General features: G+C 38.4%; 1 protein-coding gene across 1 annotated transcript in view; it reads right to left on the bottom strand.

The window, feature by feature from the left end:
- Positions 1–22,575, bottom strand: part of LOC113249475 (centromere-associated protein E-like) — a 74,580-nt gene that overhangs the window by 14,321 nt on the left and 37,684 nt on the right. Inside the window, 19 exon segments of the mRNA XM_057309983.1 lie at positions 1,451–1,654; positions 2,391–2,575; positions 2,578–2,587; positions 3,856–4,074; positions 5,573–5,677; positions 13,699–13,857; positions 14,472–14,741; positions 15,392–15,550; positions 16,645–16,803; positions 17,390–17,478; positions 17,481–17,673; positions 17,854–17,958; positions 18,060–18,338; positions 18,747–18,905; positions 19,058–19,288; positions 20,546–20,830; positions 21,854–22,012; positions 22,138–22,172; positions 22,175–22,424. Of these exon segments, the coding sequence (XP_057165966.1) occupies positions 1,451–1,654; positions 2,391–2,575; positions 2,578–2,587; positions 3,856–4,074; positions 5,573–5,677; positions 13,699–13,857; positions 14,472–14,741; positions 15,392–15,550; positions 16,645–16,803; positions 17,390–17,478; positions 17,481–17,673; positions 17,854–17,958; positions 18,060–18,338; positions 18,747–18,905; positions 19,058–19,288; positions 20,546–20,830; positions 21,854–22,012; positions 22,138–22,172; positions 22,175–22,424 (3,255 nt within the window).

Raw genomic sequence — 22,575 nt, forward strand, 5'->3', positions numbered from 1 at the left:
AGCATATCCAGTAAACCTAACAGCAATCTATTTTCCTGTTTCATTTCAAAAATCAGTGTTTATAGGGAAAAGAATTCATTGACTTGTGGTAATCTGAAGATCGTGTATTTCTGTGCAGGGAATAACAGTCATTCACATCCCTCCTTTACACTGAAGGCTAACTCTGAAATTACTCATATTATCTTTTTACTTCCTAATTCTATGGGATGTACTTTTTGCTCTCATCATTAATGCCTTATTGGTTTTATCTGTATCTTTAAGGCACTTCTATGGGACTTGGATGCTAAATTAGTTGTGTTCTTGCTGGCATCCTGGACTCTCCTTGGTTCTGGGCTACTGACCTCATATCATACAAAGTTATCAATTCCTATTTTCAAGGTGCTGGAAGAAGCTACATATCTATGCTCATCCACGTGGTAGGAATCCCTACTTTCTACTCACAAGTAGGCCCTCAATATTACAAGAAAAACACTGAATTTTATGGGGATTATATTATTAAATATTGGTTTTTACGTTTTCCTCTATTAATCATGGACTTTTTTTGGAAGCAGCTCATTTACTATTTTGCTAGCTTGAGGTGTTCAACAAATGGGAATATCCACGGGAAAACATATTTTGAAAATATTATCTCTATTTCAGTGTGATTTAAATATAGTTTTCAGATGAAATTAAAGTGTCAAAAAAGACCTACCCAAACATATAAAATACAAAACCAGTTTTGGAAGCTCTAATATTAATCTAGCTCTCTTTGCTGCAAGTGTACGTACAACAGGCAACTTTGACTACTGTATATTTTACCAGGTATATGAGACAGGGATTACTTCAGAGAGCAGAATGAATATTCTGATCAGTGGAAAGTAAAACAAATTAACAAGCTAGTCTTAAGCAATGTGGGTTCTTGTGAATCTGTATACTAGAGCCAGTCACTTTGGGAACAACGCTATACACATCTCTGAACGTCAGAGTTGAAGATCAGTGCATAAGACAGTAATACCACCAAGATGAAAAGTACATCTCAGAGAAGTTGCTGGACAGGCTTGTCTACGGCACGGCCACAGCTGCTGCCTGTAGCCCTGAAACAGGCTCATGTCTCACTCTGTCTGAGGCTACTTGGGGGAAAGCCTCAGTTCCTACAGAAGCAGGGAGAAGTGAGAAAGGAAAGAGGATTCAAGATTCCCTAAGAGGAAATTGATTATTACACCCCAAGATTTTATCTTCTTTATAAGTGTAAGTGGATATTTTTAATTATCTTAAGGAAGCATACATAACATGTTAGAGGAAGAACATGTTTTACCCAGTTTTTTCAAACAAAAAAATAAAGTATATACAAATAAATTAAAGAAGCATACCTAAGATTAAGTTGTTCTAAGTCTTTTTTAAGAAAAAGGTAGAAAAATTAGAGCAAACGACAAAAAGAATGAGGTAGCACACACAAAAAATCACTACTTACAATTATTTTCTTATTATAGAAGTTATTCACTTGACAAATCTTATCATTTTCTTTCTGGATGCCATTTTTAAGCTTTTCTATATCAAAATGAGTATTCAACCATTCTTCCAAAAACTGGGTTATTTCTTTCCTATTACTTAGCACTTGCTGAAATTCAGTCTTTATGCAGTGGGAGTCATTTTCTGAAAGATCTTTGAGAATTTCCTGTTTGAAAAATAAGTATTGAATTGCCTGAACATTAAGAGAGTTATCTTTTTTATCTAAATATCACATAAATATCATGAAAAGTAGAAAATACCTTACTGAACTCTCATTCTTAATATTTTGAGTATTTTGAAATAAACATAATTCTAATTATTTTAGTTGTATTAGAAATATAATTCTAATTTAAAACTCTGTTCTAGTGATTTGAATAATACAAGTCTGGCAGTATAAGCTATGTAAGGAATGTCTACAAATTCTGCCTGTTAGAATTAAGAACCATCAACACTAAAACTATCTGTGACCACTAATCACAACATAGGCAGTGCTTCTGCACGTAGCTTTTCTGTGCACCCAGGCCTTCATGCATGTCGGGGACTGGATGCCAGCCTCACACTGCTGGGTGAGAGCAACACACTCCACGAGCAGTTGTTGTAATACAATCGTTCCTGACTCCCAGCCACAGATCTGGGACGTTTTAGAAAGCATTCGGAAACTCATCCTGGGGTTCTATGGATTCCCACTTGTTGGTACTGAATCTATTTTTCTGTGTCTGTGGAGTCCTGAAAGGCGGCTGGCTAGTCCATTTTGTGGCACTCTTCACATCTGGCCAGCTGTCACCCTGCAGCCTATTTTTAATTTCCGGAAAATGAAAATGGCTCTAAGCACATGAGAAGGTACCTTATCTATATGATAAAAAGGCCTAAAATCTAATTAAACCACTTAAAATAAATTATACCTCAATAGGTAGATCCATATTCTGGCTCAATTTGAGGTCCGTTAATTCTCTGGATGGCACATCATAATCTTGTTGAAGGTGCTGTATTTTAATTAGCAGTTCATTTTGCTTTTCCACTTCATCAATAAAAGCCACTTCAAATTTATTGATGCATTCATGTTGTTCTTCCTTTGTCTTTCTCACAGGCTTAACACATACTTGTAGAAAAGCATTAAACAAATTGGGAAGTGAACCTTTATCACATTCACAGGAAGTTTTAAACCCTCAAGACAAAGAGGTGGGATGGCATCTCTTGTTTATCTCTATCCCCTGGTAAGTGAGGAAGAAGGAAAGAGCCTCTCTCTAGCCCCAACTTTCTCCTCTCAGTATCTTGGGAGAATAACTTCCACACAATTTCAAACCTCAAACCCATTTGTTGCTCTCTTTTCTGCTACTGCCTCTTGAAAATTTATTTTTTCCAGAGTTCTCTTCTTATCCTAAGGCTCTTATTTTTCTATTACGCTTTCTGGGTGACCTTACTCACACATGTATTATCTAGCATCTATGTGCTGATGAATTCCAAACCTTTATCTTTAGTCCTGACTTGTCTCCTGACAAATCTTAGACTCATAACTACGTGCCTACTTGTTTCTCTTCTTGAATGCTCCACCATGGGTATTTCTACCTCAAAACATCTCAAACTAAACACCTGATCACTTCTCCTGCCTCACCTGCTTTGCTCCTCTTTCTTTGTCAGTTAATGATACTACTATCCACAAACCTGGCTACGCTCAATCCTGGCACTCGATCTAAGCATCTCCTGCCTTACCTCCACTATCAATCACATGAACCTACTATTTTAAGCTGCTGAATATTTAATTTCTTTTATCCTCCCCATGCCTACGAACCCTTTTCTAGTGGTATGGTCACCTACAATATCTCATCTGGACCACTATAACTGCCTCTTGCCTCTTGTCTCTGCCACAAACTCATTGCTTTTCTATGGTGAAGTAGCTAAAATGGTCATCTGATCATGCTACTGCTCCCAGTTAGAAATCACCGCCCAGTGGCTCCCCATCATCTGCAAAATGAACTCTACGCATTACTGCTCAAGTCCAGCTTCTACTGCAACTCTACCTGGTGTGTCATACAACCTGCGCGTGCCTCTATCGCCACACTTCCTAGCTGCTGCTATGTTTGCCTCATGCGCTAGACTAGGAGATAGCTGAGATGTTATTCCTGTGTGTCTCTAGCACCACGATGGTATGTAGGCTCACAAGGAGAGCTCAAGTTTTGTTGAATGAACAGGCCGTAGAGGCATGGTGGAGCTTGCACGTACTATTCTGAGATGCACATAATCTTTAATTCAGCGGTAAATATACTAAAGAGCAAATATGCCAACTCCCAAAGTAGGACTTAAATACACTGATGTTAAAACTAAAATTTATAGCAATATTTACAAAGATATTACTAAAAAAGGTGGTACCTGAAGTTTCCTCACGACTCTGTGGAATTCCATTGAACATCTTTGGTTTGCAGCGAGAAGTTTTTGAATTTGTTTGATTTGTGGATATGGAAGTGAAAGGTTTGCTTTTACTCTATCTGAAAGCTCTTTTTGGGTTTCAACTTCTTTCTCCAAGTCAAGGGATAGTTTATTTAAGCCCTCGTAATGATTATACATCTCTGAATATCTCTTCAGAAGCTCCTAAGGAAAATTAGAAATCATTCAGTTTAACAATTCATCTTAATTTAACAACTAGTTCTAGCCCTAGAATTGTTTTTTTTTTTGAATTTTAAAATTTAAGTAAATTTATTTTAATGAAATTCAATTAATTAACATATAATGTATTATTTGTTTCAGGGGTACAGGTCTGAATTCATCAGTCTTATATAACACCCAGTGCTCATTACAACACATACCTTCCCCAATGTCCGTCACCCAGTTACCCCATCACTCCATTCCACTCCCCTCCAGCAACCCTGTTTGTTTCCTATGATTAAGAATCTCTTATGGTTTGTCTGCCTGTCTGGTTTCATCTGGTTTCATTTTTTCCTCTCTTCCCTTATGATCCTTGCCCTAGAATTGTAACAAAACTTATGCTTTAACATTTTCCGTATTACAGAAACAAATTAAGACCTTTGTGTGAAAAAGAAAAAAAGGAAACTCTTATTGTTGATTTTGGATTATAGAAATAATATTTAATTACTGTGAAAATTTTAAAAAATTAAATATAACAAAGAAAACCAGAAACAACCATTGTTATCATTTTGATACATTTTCTTTTAGTTTTTTGAGCATTCATGATTTAAATGACCATCAACAAAAAGCGAAGATAAATTTGAGTGAATTCAATCTAGTACGTACTATATAGTTCAAGACTGAATGCTGGCTCATGTTTGCCTTTGGTCTTAGTATGAATCACATTATGATATGGAACAGCACTGTGTAGTCATTCATTTGTACTTTTAATACATATTCTGATAAGAATGTGCTAAGTGACATAAAAACACACAGAAAAAGTCTTTAGGGATCTTGCTTTTGGAAAGGAGTGGCAGTTAATCCTGTTGACATTCTCCCTCAGCTTATATCCAGAACCCAAATATTTCCCACTGCTCCCACTGATACGTCTTTAGGCTGAGCCACCGTCATCTTGGCCTCCTTCCACTCCGTCCATTTTCAACACACCAATCAGAGTCGTCCCTCTAAAATTTAAGTCGGATCACGCCCCTCTCATGATCAAAACCCTCCAACAGATCTTGATCTCACGCAGAGTAAAACCCAAAGACCTCTCAAGGCCCCACGGCTGCGTCTTCCCCAGGAGCTCTCTGACCTCATTTCTTACCCGCTCCAGCCCTTCTTGATGCTCCTGGACTCACCAGGCAGGCTTCGGCCTCAGGAATTTTGTATGTGCTACTTTTTCTTCTCATTCTGTTCTTCCCCCAGACAGCTATATGGCTTAATCCTTTACCTCTTTCAGGTATTTACTCGAATACCACCTTTCCAGTGGGGCCTTAAAATCACAACCCCCCACTGTTTTGTGAGTTTATGTATGTACATACGCACACACATGCACACCTATACTAGATTATAAAATTTCAAAAACACTGAGCACTACCTACTCATTCCACAGACGTTCCTTGGATTCCGTTTAGGCCTTTGGAGGAGTACCCACATTCATTTGTCATCTTAACAGGGCACTTACTTTGATCCGAGAGCACTTTTCTCTCAGGCTTTCTGGGAGGTGGTGTTTTTCGTTACATTGTGACTGTTTCCCATATTTTACTACCTCTTCATGGTTCTGCTGGTCCTGTGTTGGTACAAAGAAATAAACAAAGCTACATTCATATATAACGTCTACATGCTTTTCCAATTACATTTTTTCACATCACTTCAATAGTGGAATTATAAACTTGTAAGTCAAAAAAAGAGTTAAAACTGGCCAGAAAATGAATAACGGTACCACTAAGTATTGTAGTGAGAGGCCTCAACTCATTGAGAAAAAACGTGGAAGAACCACATATTTTTTGAGATGGGATTTATTCCTGTAACCATCAGAGTTGAAAACTAGATATTAGATTTATATCTGATTCTTAGGGTTCCAAGTCTCTGAATTAGAATTAGTCTCTGAATTGCTGCCAAATAATACACTAGCAAAACCACCTGAACTCTATCTATTCATACTCTTCCCAGCACCTTGGAACACAAAATGCAGATCTTGTTACATTTTGTACTTCTGATTAGGAGTATAAAACAAAACCTTTTCTCCCATTTATTCACTACTTAGAAGAATGACTGTTTAATAAATATTTGTTGAATTAGTTAAATTTCTTCATAAATTTAATTAGGGTACACATAAGGATGGTTCCCAAGTGTCCATGTCTCTGATATGGCAAATGATACGGTCTTCTACTCTTGTCGAATTATGAGAATAAAAAAAGATGTTTATAGATTCTATACAATTTCTTATTTGTCTAAATTTTATGTTTTTTTCTAGAGGGTTCAACGGAGTTTTTAAGATGTGATTCTGAATGTGCAAAGACGGTTACACTGGCTGAACCTCCTTCTGCTGCGTGTCTGGCCGCTTCCCTCCCACTTCACTGACAAGAGCGCATGCCTAAAACCCATCGTGTGGAGGCAGAGAAATGGGCACTTACTCGTGTACAAATCTAGTCCTTCAAATCTTTTTCTATTGAGGATAACGCCATTTCCTGGTTTAAAAAAACCCTTTTAAAAAATACATTAAAGAAATAGTCTGCTGTATGTAACAAATATTTTCTTAAAAATAAATAATTAAAATATTTTCTGAAAAATACTTTGGCTTCTTTTAAAACTGTATCATTTTCTATTTGTGTGAAAAATTATACTAATAGTTTTTCCATTACCCTTTACCGTTTGTGGAAGTTTCCAAAATGAAAAGAAAAAAGAAAAGAAAAACCCACAGGCCCTCTCTCCAAAAACAAAAACAAAAAACAAAAAAACCCCAAAAACCCCACAATAGCAACAAAACCAAATTATTCCCCTTTCCAAAAAACCTTAATTCTTATAAACAGTTACTAGATAAGGGAAGATTCTGAACTCACTCTAGTTATCATTTCTCTTAAGGTTTCTCTGAATTGGTCTCTTTCCATTTTGAGAGACTCTTTTATCTTCCTTAGCTCATCTCTTTCCTTAGCTAAAATTCTTATTTCTTCAAGGCTTTTATGAAGTATCTTAGTCAAGTGTAAGTTATCCATTTCCATACTTTGCATACATAAATTTTGGGCCTTAAACTCCTGCTTCAATTGTTCCATTTTGTTTATATTTTTATGAGTTTTATTGGCATCTTCTTTCATTTTAAGAAGTTGAAGCTCTTTTTTTTCTGAAGTTCTTGTAGCTTGAGATAATTATAAAACAAGTTAGAATTCAAATAATTCTTTCAAGGAAGGAAAATAGTGTCTACTGGTTATATATGTACATCTATAACTCTATCTATATATCTATATATCTGTATATCTATATCCTTTCTCATTTCACAAATGATTTTATTTATTTTTTTTAAATTTTTTAATTTAATTTAATTTTTTTATTTTTATTTTATTTATTTTATTTTTTTAAATGATTTTTTATTATATTATGTTAGTCACCATACAGTACATCCCCAGTTTCCAATATAAAGTTCGATGATTCATTAGTTGCGTATAACACCCAGTGCACCATGCAATACGTGCCCTCCTTACTACCCATCACTGGTCTATCCCATTCCCCCACCCTCCTCCCCTCTGAAGCCCTCAGTTTGTTTCTCATAGTCCATAGTCTCTCATGTTTCATTCCCCCTTCTGATTACCCCCCCTTTCTTTATCCCTTTCTTCTCCTACCGATCATCCTATTTCTTATGTTCCATAGATGAGAGAAATCATATGATATTTGTCTTTCTCTGCTTGACTTATTTCACTTAGCATTATCTCCTCCAGTGCCGTCCATGTTGCAGCAAATGTTGAGAAATCGTTCTTTCTGATAGCTGAGTAATATTCCATTGTATATATGGACCACAACTTCTTAATCCAGTCATCTGTTGAAGGGCATCTCGGCTCCTTCCACGATTTAGCTATTGTGGACAATGCTGCTATGAACATTGGGTTGCATATGGCCCTTCTCTTCACTACGTCTGTATCTTTGGGGTAAACACCCAGTAGTGTAATGGCTGGGTCATAGGGTAGCTCAATTTTTAACTTTTTAAGGGACCTCCACACTGTTTTCCAGAGTGTCTGTACCAACTTGCATTCCCACCAACAACGTAGGAGGGATCCCCTTTATCCACATCCTCTCCAGCAATTGTTTCTTGCCTTGTCAATTTTTGCCATTCTAAATGGCGTAAGGTGGTATCTTAGTGTGGTTTTGATTTGAATTTCCCTGATGGCTAATGATTTTGAACATTTTTTCATGTGTCTATTAGCCAATTGTACGTCTTCATTGGAAAAGTGTCTGTTCATATCTTCTGCCTATTTTATGATTTATTTGTTTCTCGCATATTGAGTTTGAGAAGTTCTTTGTAGATCTTGGATACCAGTCTTTTATCTGTAGTGTCATTTGCAAATATATTCTCCCATTCCGTGGGTTGCCTCTTAGTTTTTTTGACTGTTTCCTTGGCTGTGCAGAAGCTTTTTATCTTGATGAAGCCCCACAAGTTCATTTTATCTTTTGTTTCTCTTGCCTTTGGAGATGTGTCATGAAAAAGGTTGCTTTGGCCAATGTCGTAGAGGTTGCAGCCTATGTTCTCCTCTAGAATTTTGATGGATTCCTGTCTCAAATCGAGGTCTTTCATCCAATTTGAGTTTATTTTTGTGTATGGTGTGAGATAGTGGTCAAGTTTCATTCTTTTGCATGTAGCTGTCCAATTTTCCCAGCACCATTTATTGAAGAGACTGTCTTTTTTCCACCGGATGTTTTTTCCTGCTTTATCAAAGATTAGTTGCCCAAAGAGCCGAGGGTCCATTTCTGGGTTCTCTATTCTGTTCCATTGGTCTATGTGCCTGTTTTTGTGCCAGTACCATGCTGTCTTTGTGATCACAGCTTTGTAGTACAGTTCGAAATCCGGCATTGTGATGCCCCCAGCTTTGATTTTCCTTTTCAACACTTCCTTGGCGAATTGGGGCCTTTTCTGGTTCCATACAAATTTGAGGACTATTTGTTCCAGTTCTTTGAAAAATGTCATCGGTATTTTGATCAGGATAGCACTGAAAGTGTAGATTGCTCTGGGTAGCATGGACATTTTAACTATGTTAATTCTTCCAATCCATGAGCATGGAATATTTTTCCATCTTTTTATTTCTTCCTCAATGTCTTTCAAGAGTGATTTATAGTTTCTAGAATATAGGTCCTTTACGTCTCTGGTTAAGTTAATTCCGAGATAACGTATGGTTTTTGGTGCTATTGTAAATGGGATGAATTCCCTACTTTCTCTTTCTTCAGTCTCGTTCGTGTATAGAAATGCAACTGATTTCTGAGCATTGATTTTGTATCCCGCCACATTACTGAATTGCTCTATAACTTCTAATAGTTTGGAGTGGATTCTTTTGGGTTTTCCATATAGAGTATCATGTCATCTGTGAAGAGAGACATTTTGACTTCTTCCTTGCCGATTTGGATACCTTTTATCCCTTTTTGTTGTCTGATTGCTGTTGCAAGGACTTCTAGTACTATGTTGAATAATAGCGGCGAGAGTGGGCATCCTTGTCGTATTCCTGATCTTAAGGGAAAGGCTTCCAGCTTTTCCCCATTGAGAATAATATTTGCTGTAGGCTTTTCATAGATGGCTTTTATGAGATTGAGAAATGTACCCTCTATTCCTACACTCTGAAGGGCTTTAATCAGGAAAGGATGCTGTATTTTGTCAAATGCTTTTTCTGCAGCAATTGAGAGGATCATATGGTCCCTGAGACTTTTCTTGTTGATATGATGTATCATGCTGATCGATTTGCGAATGTTGAACCATGCTTGCATCTCAGGTATGAATCCCACTTGGTCATGATGGATAATCCTTTTAATGTACTGTTGGATTCTATTAGCCAGGATCTTGTTGAGGATTTTGGCATCCATATTCATTAGGGAAATCGGTCTGTAATACTCCTTTTTGATGGGGTCTTTGCCTGGTTTGGGGATCAAGGTAATATTGGCCTCATAGAATGAGTTTGGTAGCTTTCCTTCTGTTTCTAATTTTTGAAATAGCTTTAGGAGAATAGGTACTATTTCTTCTTTGAATGTTTGATAGAATTCCCCAGGAAAACCGTCCAGGCCTGGAGTTTTGTTATTTGGAAGGTTGTTTATCACTGACTCAATCTCTTCATAATTAATTGGCCTGTTTAAAAAATCAATTTCTTCCTGTTTCAGTCTTGGTAGTTTATAGGTTTCCAGGAAGGTCTCCATCTCTTCCAGATTGCTTAATTTATTGGCATAAAGCTGTTGATAAAAGTTTCTAATAATCCTTCCAATTTCCTTGGTGTTGGTCGTGACCTCTCCTTTTTCATTCATAATTTTATTGATTTGGGTCCTTTCTCTTTTCTTTTGGATAAGTCTTGCCAGTGGTCTGTCAATTTTATTGATTCTCTCAAAGAACCAGCTTCTAGTCCTGTTGATCTGCTCTACTGTACTTCTGGTTTCTAATTCATTGATTTCTGCTCTAATCTTGGTCAACTGCTTCCTCGTGCGTGGATTAGGCCTGTCCCTCTGTTGCTGTTCCAGCTTCTTGAGGTGAGAATATAAAAACTGCATTTTAGATTTTTCTATTCTTTTCAGTGAGCCTTGGATGGCTATGTATTTCCCCCTTAGGACTGCCTTTGCAGTATCCCATAGGTTTTGGACCGTTGTGTTTTCATTCTCGTTGGGTCTCCATAAATTGTTTAAATTGATTTTTGATTTCCTGGTTTATCAAGTCATTCCTGAGCAGGATGGTTCTTAGTCTCCAAGTGTTTGAGTTTCTTCCAAATTTTTCCTTGTGGTTGAGTTCCAATTTCAAAGCGTTGTGGTCTGAGAATATGCAGGGAATAATTTTAGTCTTTTGGTATAGGTTGAAACCTGTTTTGTGACCCAGAACATGGGCTATTCTTGAGAATGTTCCATGGGCATTAGAATAGAATGAGTATTCTTTGGTTCTGGTTTGTAGTGTTCTATATATACCTATGAGGTCCAACTCGTCGAGTATGGCATTCAAAGCTCTTGTTTCTTTGTCGTTTACTGCTTAGGTGCTCTGTCTATTTCTGATAGTGGAGTGTTGAGGTCCCCTACTATTAACGTATTTTTATCTATATGTCTCTTTATTCTGGTTAAGAGTTGGCATGTGTATCTTGCTGCTCCCCTGTTGGGGGCATATATATTTATAATTGTCATATCCACTTGTTGGATGCATCCTTTAAGAATAATATAGTGCCCTTCTGTGTCTCTAACTCTAGTCTTTAGTTTAAAATCCAATCTGTCTGATATGAGAATTGCTACCCCAGCTTTCTTTTGAGGTCCATTGGCGTGAAAGATGGTACTCCATCCCTTTACTGTCAGTCTGAATGTATCTTTGGGTTCAAAATGGGTCTCTTGTAGATAGCAAATGGATGGGTCATTTCTTTTTATCCAATCTGCAACCCTGTGGCACTTTATGGGATGGTTCAAACCATTTACATTAAGACTGATTATTGAGAGATATGATTTTAATAATGCCACGTTGCCTGTAAAGTCTTTGTTTCTGTCAATTGTGACTTTCTGTTCTGTATCACTCTTGGGGCCTTTTTACTTTTATAGAACCCCCTTAATATCTCCTGTAGGGCTGGTTTCGTGGTTATGAAATTGGTTAATGACTGGCGATTCTGGAAGGTTTTTATTTCTCCATCAATTCTGAGTGACAACCTTGCTGGATAAAGGATCCTTGGCTGCATGTTTTTCTCTGAAAGAGCTTTAAAAATGCCCCCCCAACCCTTTCTCTCATTCCAGGTCTGTGTAGACAGGTCTGACGTAATTCTGATACCTTTGCCTTGGTATGTGAGAAATTTCTTTGTCATGGCCGCTTTCAATACTGTATCCTTGGATCTGATATTTGTGAATTTCACTATGACGTGACATGGCGTAGGTTGTCGTGGTTGAGCTTGGGAGGGGTCCTCTCTGCCTCTTGGACACAAATGTTTTTTTCCCTCGCTAGATTAGGGAAGTTTTCAGCTACAATTTGTTCAAATATCTCTTCTAGTCCTCTGTTTTTCTCCACCCCCTCGGGGATGCCGATGATTCTGATGTTGGATCGTTTCATTGAGTCAGTAATCTCCCGTAACCTACATTTGTGGGCGTGGATTTTTTTAAGTCCAGCTTGTATTTTCGTTTTTTCTTCTACTAACCCATCCTCCAATTCGCTAATACGTTCCTCTGCCTCAGTGACCCTGGCCATCAGAGCCTCTAGTTTTGGCTGCATTTGGCTCATAGAATTTTTAATTTCTGCCAGATTCGCTCTCATTTCTGCCCTTAGAGATTCTATATTCTCATTAACATTTTCGTTAATACTTTTTTCAAGTCTACTCATCATCTTGACCATTGTTACTCTGAATTCCATTTCTGATAATTTGGTTATATCCATATCCATTAGTTCTGTGGCAGAGGCCACAGACTCATTGTCTTTTCTTTGCTGGGGGGGACTTCTCCTTCTCGGCATTCTGATGAGGAGAGGTTGAGGGGTTGTCCAGAGCCCAAATTATTGACCGGGACCCAGGCCGTGCACCCTTGTTTTATAGGGATCTTAGGGATGTGGGCTTCTTCTTTAAAGATTTTATTTATTTATGTGGCATAGAGACAACCAGCGAGAGATGGAACACAAGCAGGTGAGTGGAAGAGAAAGAAGCAGGCTCCCAGCGGAAGAGCCCGATGAGGGACTCCTTTCCGGAACGCTGGGATCATGCCCTGAGCCGAAGACAGACGCTTAATGACTGCGCCACCCAGGCGCCCCGGGATGTGGGCTTCTTGATTTTTCAGCCTGCCTTCTGGGGGAGGGGCCTGCTGCACCGATACTCAGGCAACGCTGTTTGGGTAGAGTCTCCGTGTCCCCTGCAAGCGGGGATGGGGTTGGGCATGCTGTGAGCCGGTATTTCCAGGCTTTTGTTCTCTGGCGGCTTTCCCTGGCGGCTTGCTGTGCCTCTTCTGAGAGTTAGAGCAGCAGTGGCCAAATCTCAGCCTCTGTCTCAGAACAGAGGGATCGTGGACCGTTCTCCACTGATGTTCTGGCCACTTTAACTCTGTTACTGTTGGTGCTGCTCAACCCTGCAGCGTCCCAGGATGTGCGCCTCACACCCGGCGTCCCAGCCCTCACTTCCAGGGCCGGCATGTCTCTGTCCTTTGTGTTTCTAACACTGCCAGCCGCCAGCTGCCCCCGCGCGCTCCTGGAGCTCTCGGTCTCAGTCTGGTTCCAGTGAGCACACCGGGATTCCGGAGTTCCGTGAGAAGTCTGGTAGTGCGCGCTCCCGGCTCACGTTCTCAGTCTCCTGTCTCGTGGGTGCCAGTCCGCGAGTCCACCGCTCCCCCGTGCAGGTGGCTACTACTTCCCGGTGCCCGAATGCAGCGGCTCCCTCCCCCTTCCATTTATCTTCCTATATCTGTGCACGGTTTCACGGCTCCCAGCTTCGTACCTCAATACTCAGCGCTGGAGATGTTCATTTGTAGAGATCCAGATGTATCTTCCTGCATCTCAGGCTGTTTCCGTGGATGTTCAGGCTGGTCTGGTACCTATCCTGCTCGACTCAGGGGACCGGCTGAAAAAGGGGTCCCCTACTCCTCCCCCCCACAAATGATTTTAGACAGTTATTCCCCAACGAACAAAACAACACATACCTTTTTCTGTAACTCATCTTTAGATTTATTTAAGTCCTTGTGAATATTTGAAATCTGAGTTGTCTTTTCTGAAATTCTCTCTCTGAACTTATCAATAGTTTCTTGGTGTTCTTTCAAATGCATATGAGCAATTTTTAGTTCTTGCTGTGTCTCCAAATCCTTTATTAAAAGAAATTGAGAAGTATCACGATATACAGGCACATTACTTTTCCTTAATGATGAACCAAACAAAATCTTTAAAAAATGCATGCTTATAGTTAAAAACAATCAACACACCACCCCCAGATTAGAACCGTACAGAAGGATATAAACTAAAGTCCTTGTCCCTAGGTGCCCCCATCCTCGCTGGGCTGCCTGGTGAACTCTGCCACTGCTTTCCTCCCTCTCATACCACTTGGACACATCATTCTAAATCAATAACACATAAAAAGGACCCATTCTCATGCTTAGCAATCCATTTTACAAATGGACCCCACTTAGCCAGTGCCTTATTGGTGGACACTTGAATTACTTCTAGCTTTTTATCACCACTAACAATGTTGCAGTGAATGCTGTTGTATTTCTGCCCAAATGTGTGAATATATTGGTAGGATAAATTTCTACGGCTGGAATCACAGTAGCAGATATATATGCTGACAAATCTTTAATAAGGCAGTGTCGAATTATCTCCCTAAAAGGTTATAGCATTCACATTTTCACCAACAGTGTTGTAAGAAGGAAGCTTCTGGCATGTAAAACACATTTACTGGGTAGGTGGAAAGAGCACAACTCACTCTAGCTATGGTTTCCTGGAGGTTTGCCTGGAGCTGGTCTCTCTCCGATTTCAGATTATCTCTTTCTTTCATTACAGATTTCATTTCTTCAAGGTTTTCATGAAGCTTCTGAGCCAAATTTAAGTTCTCCATTTCTATTTTATCCAGAGTCAAACTCTGGACCTTGAATTGTTTCTTCAATCGCTCTATTTCAGACATTTTTTTCTGCGACTCACTGACATCTTCCTTTAACTTAAAAAGTTGATGTTCACTTGCTTTAAGTTGTTGAATCTTGAGATAATCATAAAATAATGTGTTAGGGTACACACAGGTTTTAAGGGAAGGGTAAAGAATAGTTTCTAAATCGATTAAGACAATAGTCTTCCTATGTTGCTCATTAATATTCTGTATAATTTCACACAAAATTTATTTTCTCTTGAGGTATAATATATATAAGTACATTAATCTTAAGTGTATAGCTTAATTATTCTTGACATATGTATACATCTACATAATTATAACCCAGACTAAAATTTAAAACATGTCTAGCACCCCGTAAGTTTCCTGTGTGCCCCCGTCCTAGAGCTAACCGCTATGCTGAACTTTCTTCATCCTAGATGAGTCTGGTCTGCTTTTGAACTTGTAAATCACAATGTACTTATCCATTCTCCTATCGATAGACATTTCACTTGTTTTCTGTTGTTTTGCTGTTATGATTATAGAACTGTTACGAGCGTTCTTGTACATAACACTATGTGGCAGTAGGCATTTCCCCTCTTAGGTACATACTCAAGGAGCAGAATGCTGAGCCACAGGCAGGTGTGTGTTCAGCATTAGTAAAAACTACCAAGACGTTTTCCCATGTGGCTAAAGCATTTTACATCCCCAAAGGAGCTTAGGCACAAATAAATCAAATATCCAAACAAGCACGTTCTCCATACCTTTTCTTGTAATTCAGCATTTGAGTTTTCTAAATCCATTTGCATATTTGATATTTCATCTGTCTTCTCAGAAACAACGTCTTTGAGTTTATCAATAGTTTCCTGGTGCTCTTTCACATGCATGTAAGCAATTCTTAGTTCCTCTTGTTTTTTCAGCTCCTTTATCATGAGAGAAATTTTAAGAACGGTGACACAGCTTAATATTAACTAGCATTTTTTTTCTGAAAATGATACATTTCCTTAGTATAAATAATAAAACTATTACTTCTTATTCTACATCTTTGTTGTTAGGAAGTTATAAGCTTTCCCTGCCTCCCTTTCTCTGTCCTCACCTCCCTACAACCTACTGCTACTTCTGAGAGGCAGACACGTGATCCATATACTATTCTACAGCTCCCTTTTCCCTCTAAGTGACTTGGGCTTCCAAATCAGGACTTTCAAATCTATTTTCCTTCCTTCCTTCCATGTGTTGCATAGTATTCTGATATATCGCTCATATTTACCCAGTTTCTTTCTGATGGACATTTAGATTGTTTCCCACTTTTTAGTACAAATTGCTACAATGAGAAACCTTGTAGTGTATGTGTGTTTCTGTACGTATATAAATAAATACACATGTAGGATGAAGTCTACAAAGAAAATACCGGTTACAGAATTGGACATTTTTAGAACAATACGAAATTACCTGCCTGAAAGTTTGTATTAGTTCACTCACACCAACGCTGCCACTTATGTCAAAGAACGGTTCACGGCTGTCAGGAAAACACCACGTTTACTCACTAGTATAGGAAGAGTGACTTACTTTAGCTTCTGTTTCTCTGAGGCTTTCCCTGAGCTGGTCTCACTCCATCCTAAGGGTTCCCTCCGCGCTTCTGAGACCATCTCTTTCCTCAGTAACACATTTTATCTCTTCAAGGTTTTCATGAAGTTTCTGACTCAACCTTAACTTCTCGGTTTCTACACTTTCCAGGGTTGAATTCTGGGCCTCTAATTGCTTCTTGAATTGCTCTGTTTGATACATATTTTCTCTGAGATCATTTTTTACCTTCAGAAGTTGATGTTCTTTCTCTTGAAGTTCTTGGCTCTTGAGATAATCATACAATAAATTAAGATATAGCTAGAGATTGAAAGAAATGCTAAATAATACTTTCAAAATTAAGTAGGCAAATCTTTGTCTTCAATTTTAGGCTAATTCATATCTTGTTTCATTACACAAAAGACCTAATTCAAACTCTCAAATAAAAAAAAAATACCTGTGCTTTTAAGGCAGCATTTGAGTTTTCTAAATCCATTTGCATATTTGATATTTCATCTGTCTTCTCAGAAACAAGGCCCTTGAGTTTATCAATAGTTTTCTGGTGCTCTTTCACATGCATGTAAGCAATTCTTAGTTCCTCTTGTTTTTCCGGCTCCTATATCATTAGAAAAAGGAAAATGATATATTCAGAGTAACAAAATTCAAACAGTGCATAGAAAGGTAGAGAGAGGGTAAAAGGTAAATATGCCCTCTACCCCCCTTAGGACTCATCCTCTAAGTTTGTCTTAAATGTCAATACATGCTAGATATATTACTCCACAGTTTACCCCCTTTCCTAATAAGATACTTCCAAATCAGCACTATCTCCTTCTTTACTGGTAGCCTCGTATTCTATGGTCTGAATGTGCGGCACTTAACTAACCAATCCCCTGTTAATGGACATTTAGCATTTTCCCTATATTTTTTGCATGCTTTGTTTTGTTATTGCAACTTTTTGCAATGAATATCCTTCTACAGATATCTCTGCACAATTGTGTTAATGTGTATGGATAAATAGCTATGACTGGACTTTTGGGGTCAATGAATAAACTTATTGAAATATTTGAAAGATAGTACCAAATATCCCCCCTCCAGCCTTCCCCAAGTTTGGACCAATTTTACACTCCCACCAACCCTATCGCCGATGGTTCTTTTAGGACACAATGTCATATTCACTGGATGGGGGAAAGACGGTAACTCACTCTAAACACAGTTTCTCTCAGGTTTTCCTCGAGCTGGTCTCTCTCTACTTTGAGGGTCTCCTCTTTACTCCTAAGATCATCTCTTTTTTAACAGACTTCATTTCTTCAAGGTTTTCGTGAAGTCTCTGAGTTAACCTTACATTCTCCATTTCTATATTTTCCAGAGTTGACTTTTGGGCCTCAAACTGGTTCTTGAAGTATTCCATGTCACATATTTTCTCCTGAGTCTCATTGACAGCTTCCATCTTAAGAAGCTGATGCTCTTTTTCCTGAAGTTCTTGAATCTGAGAAAAAATAAAACAAGTTAGGACACAGGAAGACATTTGTAGGAAAAAGAGGACTTGTTTCTAAATGAAGTCAGTCATCTTCACATTTTATCCAATGTATATACTATTTTCTTCCACAGGGAAATGAGCAACACAATCATCAGGTGTCTTTTTCCAACTGAATGAAATAAGACCTACCTTTTCTTGTGACTCAGCATCTGAATTTTCTACATCTCTCTCAATATTTGCTTCTTGGTCTGTCTCCTTTGGAATATTCCTTGTACTAATGGTTTGTTGGTGCTCCTTCAAAAGAACATAAGCAGTTTTTAGCTCCTGTTTGATTTCCAGTCCTTTCTGATTGGATAAAAATTAATAAAAGAACAGTGTAGAGGAAGGAAACTTACTTCAGTTACAGCTTCTTTAATGTTTTCTTTGAGTTGGTGTCTCTCCATTTGAAGAAACTCCTGCATCCTTTTCAGTTCATCTCTTTCCTTAATTATAATTTTTATTTTATCTTGACTTTCCTGAAGTTTCTCGGTCAACTTGAGCTTCTCACTTTCTATACTTTGTAATGATGAATCTTTGACTTTGAGTTGCTCCTTTAATTGCTCCAGTTCACTCATTTTTTCCTGAGTCTCAATGATTTCTTTGGTGCTAATACATTGTTCATGAAGCTCTTGGATCTTAAAATAATAAGTCAATAGCCAAAATATACATACACATAAAATATGTTTGTTTATATATGTGTATGTGTGTATATATACACAGATCTGTTTTTGTAATTTTTTTTAAGAGATTTTATTTATTGGACAGAGAGAAAGAAAGAGCAAGAGGATGGGGGGGGTGGGGAAGGGGTAGAGGGAGAGGGAGAAGCAGGCTTCCCACTGGGCAGGGGGCTCAATCCAGGACCTGAGCTGAAGGCAGATGTTTAAGGGACTGAGCCACCCAGGAGTCCCAAATCTGTTTTTGTTTTTAAAGGAAAAACACCCAGGATGTTCTGCATAACAATCTAGTATGCAAAATTAGTTTCTGTAGTTCAGTTAGCTAACTCCCTCAGGTTATCTCCTACATGTCCTTCACCCCCAATTTACCTTTTTCTGTAATTCATCATTGGTTGTTTCTAATTCTTTTTGAAGGCTGGAGAGTTTAGTTTCCCTCTCTGAAAGATTCACTCTCAGCTTATCAATAGTTTCCTCTTGTTCTTTCAGGTGACAAAGAGCAACTTTCAGTTCCTCTTCGGTTTCCAGGTGCTTTATTATTAGAGGAAATTCTTGAGAAATTTACAGAAACATTATAACCATTATACTCTAACTCCTTTTCCCAAAGTTTCAATTTTTACAAAAATATCTGCATATAAAATAAAATAAAAAAACAAAGCACATGGGGAAAGGATGAAACCCACCTTAGCTGTCATTTCTCTCATGTTTTCTTTGAGTTGGTGAGTTTCAGACGAAAGAACTTCTCGCAGCCTCTCAGCCATCTCGAGTCTCTCCCCGCCCACCCGTGGCAGTGCCGCCTCTCCGGCTTGGAGCTGCTCCTGCAGTTGCGCCCGCTCACTCAGGGTTTCCTCAGCCTCATCGCCCTTTTCTTTCACATTGAAGGACTGATCCTGTGTGTCTTGAGGCTCCTAGATCTTAAGAGAATCCTAAAACAATAGAGCGCACAGCCAAAGATCTTTTATTTTACTCTTGGGAAAAGAAATCAGGATATTTTCTAAAATGATTAAGTCAGGGTTCAGTGGCTCATTACAGAACATTCTTTCCACTCTCCCACTCGTCATTACTCAGGTATTGAACACTTATTTCCTGAGGGCTCATTGTGCTGTCACTATCCTATTAGAGGCTGGACATGAAATGGTAAATGAGACTTACATGATCTTTGCCTTTTTGAACCTTGTACTTTAAAGGGAAAGACAGACATTATGCTAAATCTTACTGGGTTCCTGCAGGGTATGTGGCAAACCTAACTTACCCTGAGTGGTTAGGAAAGGCTTCCTGGGGGATGGAAAGCTTCGGTTGAGATCTGAAGGGTGAGAGCACAAGTTAGGCAAGGGCATATGGAAATGCTGCAGGCAGGGAGACCAGAACATCTGGAAGCCCTGAAATGAGGAAGCACAAGGCTGCAGCATCATGAACAGGGGTAAGAGTGAGTAGAAATAAGGCTGGAGACCAGCAACGAATGGGACCCAGGGCCTCAGAGGAACTCCAATCCCTCAGAGGGATTCCAGTCTTTAGTTCAAGAGCAGCAATAGACTGTTAAAGGGTTTTAAGAAGAAAAGATTGCTTGGGTTCAGAATGGTGAATGAATTACAAAAGTATAGAAATGAATACAGAGAGACCAGTAAGGAGGCTACCGCAGAAAGCCAGGGGCAGAAGAAATGTGGGCTTGGATTAGGATGTTGGCAATGTGGAGAGAAAAGATGGAAGAATTTTCACACACACACACACACACACACACACACACACACACACACACACCTCTTAAAATCAACAAGATTTGGTGCTTGGTTTAGAGTGAGTGGGAGGAAAGGATACTGGGAAGGGTGATTCTCAGATTTCGGTCTCAGGTATTGAAGAAGTGCCTTATGAGATGCTGTAAGAATAGATTTAAAGAAGGAAAAAAATAGTTTTCTGGCTTTATCCTTTCCTATAATTTAGCACTGCTTTTCTAAATAATTTTAAATATTTAAGAAAACCGCTGTCTTCTCTGAAACATTTTCTGTCAATTTCAGTAGTCTTTTAGTATTTATATTTTTAGTTCTGTTTCCAATCACTTCACAATTAAGAGATATTTAAAAAAACATGGTAGTAACATAACACAAGCGCTTCCTTTCCCAAAGACTTGACTCTCATAAAACACTTGTTAAATGGAAGGAAAGGATGAAACATACATTAGCCAATGCTTCTCTAATGTCTTCTTGCAGTTGGTCTTGTCCAACCTGAACTGCTTCTTTTATCGTCTGAAGGCTGTCTCTTTGCTCAGTTAGATATTTTGTTTCTTCGTGACTGTCTGGAAGTTTTTCAGTCAACTTGATCCTTTCTATGCATGCCAGTGTCATTGAATCCTTGGTTTTGGATTGTATTCCCAATAGCTCCACTTCATCCACTGTTCCCCGAGTATCACTGACTTCTTTCACGTTAGGCAGTAGCTCCTGTTCCTCACGAAGCACTGGGATCTTGTGAGATGCATGAAACACCAAAGTCACTATCTGGAGATCATTATTTTATATATATAGTGCGTGTGTGTGTGTGTGTGTGTGTGTGCGCAAAAAGGTGATTTTATTAAAGCATGGGGACAGGACCCATGGGGAGAAAGAGCTGCTGCCATGTTATCATAATTTTTTAAAGGGAAAAGATGAGGATACTGTCCACGGAAATAAAAGTGATCTTGAACCCATGGAATCCTACTATGGATCATGAACTCTGATTTACTCATTATCTCTTGATTCCTACTAAAGCTGTTCATGACTTCTCTGCTGGTCACATTCTGCCATCATTTTCTTTTGCTCCAGCTTACATCCAAAGCGAACCAATTTTTATACTTGAATAACATACTGTTAATTCAGTTGGTTGTACACTTCTTCATTTCTATACTACTTCCCAAATGCCACAGGGGAAAAATCATCATTGAGCAGATTATATCTCAATAAATGAATGGTCCCTAATTCTCGGATGAGCTCCAATGCTATGTCTCAATTTTTTTATGTTTACCGATCGATTCCCCTTTCCTATGGTCATTCGTGGTTCCATATAACTTCGCATATCCTATTTCTGCATTTGTCCTACTGGAATTGAGGGATTATTTTATGTGCCCTTACTCAGGGGAAGAGAACAATGTCTTATTCATATCTATAGTTTCAATGGCTTACACACAGTGGCCTTTAACACAGGTTGGTTCAGTTATCCCAATGTTTCATTTTCTCTATGGCACTTGCCATTATCTCAAATTATCTCGTTTGTTTGCTTATTTACCAGTTACCTCTTTCCACTAGAGTAGGCTCTATGATCACAGAAATTTTGTTCACCTTGTTCCTATTTTATTTCTATAACCCAGAACTCTGCCTGCCACATTATACTCTCAACAAATAGTATCCAAAAAATGAACGAACTATTAACACAGTCACTGCTTACTGCTCATCTTTCCTTTAAGAAAAAAGAAAAGAAGACGGGGCAAAAGAGAGAAGGAAGAAGAGACAAACCTTTTCTTGTAATTCAGTATTGGATTTATCTAAGTCCTTCTGAATATTTATTATTTGAGCTGTCTTCTCAGAAATGTTTTTTCTTAGTTCGTCAATAGTTTCTTGTTGTTCTTTAAGATGCACGTGAGCAATTTTTAGTTCTTCTTTGGTTTCTAGACCCTTTATTAGCAAGTGGAATTTAAAGAATATTATAAACACATCATCCTAACATTGCCTCCCCCTTTGCCAATTAGCTCCGTTTTAAAGAAACATTTAATAGATGAAAGAAAAGGGTAATAACTTACTATAACTTCGATTTCTCTTACATAACCTTTAAGTTTCTCTCTATTTCAAATGATTCCTGTAATTCCTTTAGATCATTTCTTTCTTTGGTTATGAATTTCATTTCCTCATAATTTTCATGGAGCTTCTGAGCCAACTCTAGCTTCTCCATGTCTATACGTTCCAATGTTAATTCTTGGTTCCTTAATTCATTCTTTAAATTCTCCATTTCATTCATCTTTTTCTGCATCTCACTCATTTCTTCTTGTACATGAAGAAGCTGTAGCTGCTTTTCTTGTAGTTGTTGGCTCTTAAGAAATAAAATTTGTAATTACCATGTTTCCTATAGACTCTTAAAATTCTCATGTAAAATGCACTTTGCTAAACTGAGATAATCATCACAGTCCTGCCTACACCCCCAGTGTAAACAGACAAGCAGCTTTAAAAGTAAAGTATTCTTC

Source organism: Ursus arctos, unplaced genomic scaffold (genome assembly GCF_023065955.2).
Source record: "Ursus arctos isolate Adak ecotype North America unplaced genomic scaffold, UrsArc2.0 scaffold_11, whole genome shotgun sequence".
Lineage (NCBI taxonomy): Eukaryota > Metazoa > Chordata > Mammalia > Carnivora > Ursidae > Ursus > Ursus arctos.